Source organism: Anneissia japonica, unplaced genomic scaffold (genome assembly GCF_011630105.1).
Source record: "Anneissia japonica isolate Jap-2015-1 unplaced genomic scaffold, ASM1163010v1 scaffold287714_len2871179_cov188, whole genome shotgun sequence".
Taxonomy (NCBI): Eukaryota; Metazoa; Echinodermata; class Crinoidea; order Comatulida; family Comatulidae; genus Anneissia; species Anneissia japonica.
Window position 1 is genome coordinate 408,755 of NW_022755542.1, and position 8,517 is coordinate 417,271.

At 33.1% G+C, this 8,517-nt stretch overlaps 1 protein-coding gene across 1 annotated transcript in view; it reads right to left on the reverse strand.

Annotated features, from left to right (window-relative positions):
* Positions 1-8,517, reverse strand: part of LOC117123602 (neuronal acetylcholine receptor subunit alpha-10-like) — a gene marked incomplete at its 5' end in the record, with an annotated part of 27,579 nt that overhangs the window by 7,318 nt on the left and 11,744 nt on the right. The window contains 1 exon segment of the mRNA XM_033269595.1: positions 889-933. Coding sequence (XP_033125486.1) covers positions 889-933 — 45 coding nt within the window.

Consider the following 8,517-nt stretch of genomic DNA (forward strand, 5'->3'; position numbering starts at 1 on the left):
TTTTGTTTTATAATAATAAACGTGTTGAGTATATTGATATTGATTATGCGATGAGGTTTTTTTTTTTATATCTTTCGGTGTGATTTAAACATGCCAATTCTCAGAAAATATTTTCTAATTTATCTCCGTCGGGGAGAAAAAGCACAATTCGTCGGGGAGAAAAAAAAATATGTATTTTTACATATTAGTAGACTCTAATATCATCTGATCCCTCGTCGGGGCACCGCACCCCCCCCCCTTCGGGGGCCACGCATACTTAGTATTTCGATGGAAGTACTTTATTTTATGTTATATAAATGGGTTTTTTTTCTATTATTAGGCCTAAGTAACATTCCACAAAATTTTTAAAATGATTCATTCGTTTAAGTTTTGCGTAATCTTGCCAATAGACAGACAGACAGTCCGGCAGACAGACCGGTCACCGGTCCGCACGTTCGCCATGCTTAAATCGGTACAGAGTGCGCAAGTTATTTGGGGTTTTTTGGAAGAACTAATAGGATACAAAATCAAAATGTCGTAAAATTGAAAAAATAAAATGTTTTAAATTGAAGAAAAATAGATAAATAAAAATTGAATACCAAGACCGGATTCAAACTCACGACATTTGGTTCTTACTACTAGTGGTTATGGCAGTAATGTACAGTACTTGCTGAAACCCCTGTTTTGTTTTGTAGGTATGTGGGGCACTCTGAGGTCCAACATACGAAAGAGCCATAAAAGTTTGTTGGAATTCACCTCTAGCGTTTGGTGACGCTGGTAACAACAAAAACAACAGCAGCAGCAGCAGCAGCAGTGAGTTCTGGGGTCCGCCTTGCACGGACCCAAAAATCTAAATTAGCACATTATTAATAAAGTAAAGTTAATATTTAATGAAAATAGCAACCTCACCTGTTCTATCCATACGTTTGTCGTCAGAATTTGGTTTCGTTCATCCTGGAAAGTGAGAAAAATATAACAAGACAGTAAGATCTGTGCGTTTAGGATCCTTATGAAATTCCCTGTGAAACAGTTTACGCGATACGTTTCTAGCAACATTTGGAAATTAACACTATTATACTATTATATTACAAACTTGGGACGGGAAAAAATTCACAAGTGAATGTAAATTAGTTACCGGTAATAATAAGAAAACAAAACTCATTTTATATCATTAATAGATATTGATATAAAATAAAAATATTGAACTGATTATTTTGATTTTTCTTTTTATGGATTACTGAAAATATAAACATCATAAAATATCTGCCTGCGATTGGCGGCTGTCCAGCGCGCATAGCAGCAGTAGATATGCTGACTTTGTTAGCGCGATGATGTCACCAAGAGAGCATTAACAGCATCGATGTAATTAGAAAGAAATATTTAACAATTAATCTAAATTTTGTTTTGAATACTAATGAATTAATTAAAATAATTTAAAAAAATGAGTAGGCACATAACCGACAAAGTTTGTCAAAAAAATGTTATTCAGAAAATTATAAATATCTAACACTAGCTTTACAACATTTCTGTGTCATATGTTGAATTTACGTGTCGACATGAACATCTCGTTAACTCATAATAATATATCTCATGGGGGTTTGCAAGTAACAATCAATTCATTACTATAACTAAATTCAGTTCAATGTACAAATTCGCTCAATAATTCATTCTACTACCAATAATTCACATAATAAAATGAGTAATATAAATTCAATTCAGATTATAAATAAGACAGAGTTTGCATAACCTAATTAAATGCAAGTGAATGTTAAAGAATTAGTGGATGTTTTTTAGATTTATCGTCCACTGAAAATGACAAACCATTGTAAAAATCAACTTGCCCACTTTAAGTAGCATAAAAATTAGAAACTTCAGCAAAAATTTATTGAAACTATATTTGATAATGTTCAAGGGGAAATACTTCTTTACTGCTCAGGCCCAGTTTAGAAAGATTCAATTTTAGTAACATTACACGGTTTCCACTTTTGCAATGTTACTATATCCACCAATTTGTATTGTCCGGTCAACTCAATTTTGTAATATATTCGATGTACATTGCATTTTTCACGTAATCACGTAAGAATCGCGTTCTTTACATTTATCACATGATCATATCATATTGCGATTCAATTTACGCCAGTCGGCTGTTAAAATAACACGAATGACTATAAAACAATGACAACGTAACAACAGTAACAATACGCTTTAAAAAGAAAAATAAATAAAAGCAGAACAAAATCCGAATACATTTAGAGGAGAATCGTAATCAGGAATCGTTTTCTTTGTTTCTGTTTTATATTTTATTCAAGATTAAAATTATTCTATTATTATTATTATTATTATTAATATTATTATTCTATTATTATTATTATTATTATTATTATTATTATAACAACACTATTAATATTAATATAATAAAGTATATTAATACTATAATATTATTACAATAAATATTATTTCATTCAAGTGTGTACCACTAGTTCAGCGAGATCAAAATCATAACTGATTTTATCTAAGCTTTATCATTTTTGTCAATAAATCTAAATTTATTTTTACCGTAGAAAAAATGCATTGAATTGAATTTTATTGAAAATTGAAAATTATTGAAAAAAACTATTGAATACAATGTAATGAATGTAGTTGTGTATGTATATCGCATTACGCAACCAATAGATCTTCCCAAGGCGCTGACACACGATATCCCCTCGGGTAGACTTACGCCTCCCTTTCACGAAAGATATCTTTTTTTGAGATTACTTCACGCTTTGCAGTCGGTAGAAAGCGTACTTTCCCATAAGATACTGATAAGGGCATTTTTTCTCATGGCCATTCAATGGTTTGATCGCCTTTGGAAGCTGGCAGCGAGGGTTGGTTGCAAATCTAAAGTGGTCCAACGCACTGATTTAATATTATCGGCAACGAAGGCCTCGCTTCTTATTCGTCATCACAAAACAGGCATTGGAAAGCCTCCAGTAATGATTTGGATAACAAATTGTTTTAATATGAACTTATGTAGTTAAGGATAACATTTTTATTTGATTATATCTGTAATGGTTATAAGACAGTAAATGACCGTATTTAGTTGTTGTATTGTATTATCACGGTCAGTGCTTTAACCAAACATGTTCTATATTCGTCATTACAATAAATGACAATTTCCATCCGATGATGGTTTTTCTTGTCTCTTCATTTATTTTGCCTGTGTATTCGCCGCTAGGGACATAAAGTAATATTCTAGGAGAATAATAACATGTTACTTTTTAAATATTATTTTAGCCTAAATTTGCTTTTAAATTACTTTTTCTATTTTTAACTTATAATCTAATATCTTGTCACTAACAGCAACCGCCAATACAAAATAGTATTTAATGCTTTCTAAACTCTGAAAACTTTTATTACAGCGTGTACTGTTACATTCAAAATATTATAGTATTTTAATAGTTTGGAAGTTTTATTGAACGTACAGTTATTTGCTCTGTTTTAAAATAGATGCTGCACTCTATGTCATAAATTCGGAAGAAAAAAAATACCTGCTCATGTTTAAAAGATCAAATGGAATATGTGAAATAAAGCGCCTACTACAAGATATAAAGAAAAGTTCCAAAGTTAAAATTTAATTAATCAAGATCTTGTAAAAGGTGCACAGCTAGCTTCACTGAGTTTGGCAGTGAAGATTGAGCGTTGCAAACATTAATTTACACATGTGTTGAATAAAAAGAAACTGACTTCAACGTTTGCGTTTAGGTTATAGTTTATGGATTATGTTTTTTAAAAAATAAAATCGATTTTTTTTTTTCATAACATTTTAATTTTTTAAAAATTTATTTAAAACCATGTTTTGAGTGGGCGACCCTTACAGAATAAATTTGATGTTCAGGGGCCCACTTAAATACAAATATATAAAAAGTATATAAAAATAGCCGATCTATCAATTAATCATAAAATTTAAAACAGGAAATATTAAAATTCTAAAAATATAAAATAAGAAAAAGAAAGCAAAAGAAAGAAAACAGACAAAACAGACAATGTAAACCCCCCCCCCCACCACACACACACAAACACCCGAACCCAAACAGGAAAAAAACCTAAGAAAAAGGGGAAAATAAATCCTTGTTTAAAATGTGTTGCTTGATGTGATTTTTAAAGGTGTTGTAAGCAGGTATGGTGGTGGTGGTATTCCAGAATGAAGGAGCTTGGTAACTGAAGGATGAATTGAATGAATGGAGTTTGGGATGAGGAATATTAAGATTACCAGCGGCAACGGATCTGGTGCGCATGTGCCTTTGCTGTCTGATATCCAGTCGTAGGGCCAGATAATCTGGAGCCAGTCCCCTCAAAGATTTAAAAGTGAAACATGCTAGTTGGTAAAGGTACCGTTGTGTAACATTCATAACCTTTATTGGTTCAAATAATGAAGAGGATGGAGTACGAGGAGGTACATTATGTATGACTCGGACTGCACGATTTTAAAGTTTCTGTATTTTGTGTTTTGTATTTTGTATTTTGGTAATCAATATGAGGTAAAATTAAAGTATTATAAATTAGAAGTGCAGTGTTTTTATCAATAAATTCATGTGCTCGAGAAAGTGTCAATGTTTTATAAGCAATGGAGATGGATAAATTACGAGAATGTGTTTCCAAGTTAGGTTGCTGTCAATAGTGTGTCCGAGGTGTTTGTGGATATTGACCTGTTTTAGGAAGGTGTTGTCAATAGAAACACTGATGTGTTTATCGCGGGTACGTTGAGAAGTACCAATGAGCATAGTCACAGATTTATCAGTGTTGGTAATTAGTTTGTTTGAATGGAGCCAGTGGGTTATTGTGTTGAGAGATTGATCTATTTCTTAGATTGATCTATTTCTTATATTGTTATTTTCACCAATAGTTAATTTAAGAACTTTTGGTAAATTCTAGACATGTAACACATTTGAACTCATTAATGAGTACTTTAAAACTGACCACCAAGCAAGTGCGAGAAAATTAATGTAGGCCTATTCTTATATGAACTGAATGTCAAATGTTATAGTATTATATTTCTATATTTTCCCATTATATTTACGAGTTTTAAACCAACTGCTTAAAACCCTTTAAAACTCTAAATTTCATACTCATCATCCGTCGATTACCTGTATAACACAACAATCTACTACAGTGACAATACCATGTTCACGTACTAATTTAAACTAAGCCCGCTTTTGCTCTGCTTTATTTATAGTACGTAAGCGTTGAGCGCACAGTTTCGATATTACCCACCCCTTCAATATTGTTGCTCACTAAACGACAGCAATTCGAAGAGAACATTGCTGAATGTGCGGTCGTTAACTTAAACGGCAGGCATTCGTAAAGAGAAATATGGCTGAGTGTGCGATCGTAAACGTAAACTTGTGTGTATTAAATAACACATTCTAATTGGTCAGTAGTTTCATCGACATTGCTGAAAGGTCCATTGATAAATTTCGCTACTATCACGTGAACACGCTGAACATAGTTTTCTAGTTTTCTTGCGTTTACAGTAAGCAAACTATGTCGATATCAGAGCCAATTTATAACTAGGCCTATTGTTTTTAAATTGGCATCTACATTTCTGCGTCACCGTTGCGACTACAGCACCTCTGACATTTAACACGTGTAGCTAAACAATTCGCCGACAATCATAAAGTTAACAAATTAATTTGAATGTTTTTGTCATTTAATATATGAATACAACGTTGTGAATTCGAAATAGTTCTACAAGTACCGCACTTAGGCCTACATTGAGATGAAGGCTGAGACATTGGATGACAAATAAGAGAGTAATCGTAAATTTATTAACTGTCAAAAAAAAGAAAAAGAAAAAAACGATGGTGTAGAATTCTTATGTTATCAATCCATTATTCTTGATATCTACAATTGTCTCTCTTCGCCCAGGAATACGAGCATATGTTGGCAAGGTAAAGAGCAGATCGCTGTAAAAAAAGGAGTGGCAATCCGTCAGAGCATTGCAGTCTGCCCAAACTCGTAAGAGTAATGGGCACACCGGCCTGTGTTAAGTATATTTTGAGAAATTTGTTATTAATTAATACAATAATATATACTTTGGAGCTACAATACATATTAAAACACATTAAAAATACCCTTAGAAGACCCAAACTCAGCGTTCGTAGTATCATTGAGCATTTGATTGTTATAATACTCTGCCAAATATTGCAGTATTAAACTATATTTGGTTCTTAAATCGGTATCCATAATTTGAGATCTTCACACATTCATGTTGTACTTGCCGTATCTAGACAGATCACACGTCCATTACACTTGCCGTATCTAGACAGTCACCTCTACAACTTACAGATCGTGAAATTTGGAACAGTGCTGCTATTTTTCGATAATCTCACAGGAAACTAGTTCAAGGCAAAGTTTCAGGACTTTTTATTTAGTTTGCATTTGTGGTAAATTGTGGTTTAACTCGAAATTAGTTTGTGTATGACCAGTACACTTTCTGTCCATATAGGAAATACTTGTCATAGATTAAGTTTTTTTTCTTCAAAATCTCTGGCAAAATTCTAGCGCATGAAACTACATAACTTTGAGCACGGCGGCTCAGGATTGGCACGGCGGGTTTACGAAAGGACAAATGCGGCTCCACTAACTACAACCTTAACATCGGTACTGGTTCCAGCCGCTCCTCGCCCAGGGTTCGGCTGGGTAGAACCAAGTCTTCTCGGCGGAAATGGAGGTCCAGTGTAGACCTACACATCTGGCTCATGTGCACTTTAAAGAACCCATTGCATTCTTCGGTAGAGTAGGGGGTTACCCTGATGATGGTCCATTTTAGCCTCTGTCGTTGAGGAATGATGTGAACATGTAGACATAAGCGCCTCTTTACGGCAGTTAGGTAGTCACGTACCACGCCCATAACGCAATTCAGCACAATGAAGCGTGCATTTCGATACTTGGAGTATGTATTATACTATCTTATCTGAGGTTAATCAGTGACCTTTCGGTTTATGAAACTGTGAGTTACTGGTTATTCTCCTACCTTCCTAGTGTGTGAGGCAGCTTGAATATTTCATTCGGAATCGTGACTACTCTTATTCGCTCGATCACGTTTTCAAAACTAATGACAATGATTGATTGAATAAGTGTCTAACGAATGAAAATAATATTTCAAACTTTAATTAAATAACCGTTCATAATAATCTAACGGAACAGGTATGGAACTAACCTTGAATATGAATTGCTTCGGGCAGAGATTCCTTTTATTTTAGGTTTTAAGACGACAAAAATGGCATCGTTTCAATTGTTTATGAAAGTTAATTTCATGGTTAATTTCATTAAGCCAAAGTTATTATTATGCACCATATCAGATGAAACCATAAATCATCTATAATAATAATTAGTCGGGTAGCAAGAGGGGTTCTCAGTAGGTTTTAGACTTATCTAACAAACGTTTAGGCTTATCTAACAAACATTTAGGCTTATCTAACAAACATTTAGGCTTATCTAACAAACATTTTTTAGTAATCTTGAAGGTGTCTTATAAGCTCTATCCACACTATAACATTTTCTTCGACCAAAAAAAAAACTGTTGTATGCCCATGTATAGTCATGATGTGCCTATATATATGGTCATGATGTGATGTCATCATGACTATATGTTTTTCTTAACTAAAATGCGATAGCCTGGACAAGGCTTAATGAACAAAATGTGATATTCATCGTTAAAAAATACCATGGGCCATTCTGGCGACTATCTTCATGAAGATCAATAATCCATATAATTGTTAAAGTAGATATAGAATCATACTTCAGAATACATGTGGTAGGCTAAACTGTGTTTTATGTTCCATTGACTTATGTAATTATTTTGGCAGACATATTGGCGGTCATCTTAGATTTTCAACAATGAAAATTGATATTCGGCATAACTTATATTTAAACAAAATGTGATATAATAATAGCATATCTTTCATTTAAATGATAGTGCTTTTGAAGAATCTTATGAAAATTAATTGGAAAGCTAAGCCTTTTTCATTCGTCTTAATAAAACATTAAAGGTTTATCGGTTTGTATTCTCTAAACCAGTAACTGTATCAGCCAATCACATAATGAAAGTGTGTATCATTAAAACAAATTGCTATTATGAAAATAATAATAACTAGTGTATCAACGCATGCGTGCAAATTCACGACAATAAAATAATTATTTGAGTGCTGTAGTCTTCGTCGTGTATGTCTACAACAGTACATACTAATCAAAGAGCTATGAAACTGATAATCATTATGTATATTCTATTGAGCCGTTGGCATAAAATAGCGCCTAGAATGCTCAATCATTTATTCCCATCGACTCAACACTATCCAATTATAATAATTAGCATGGTTACATTGTCCCAAAATATAATAACAAAATTACAGCATATGTTTTGCCTATCAGCGTGTTGGTTTGGATTAAATTTTTACCCGTTGGAATGGCAGTCCGTTAACTCCAAGTCACAATAGGCCTATTGATAATTTAATGTAAACAAAATACCTAACAATTAAACCCAAGACCAATGGGTTA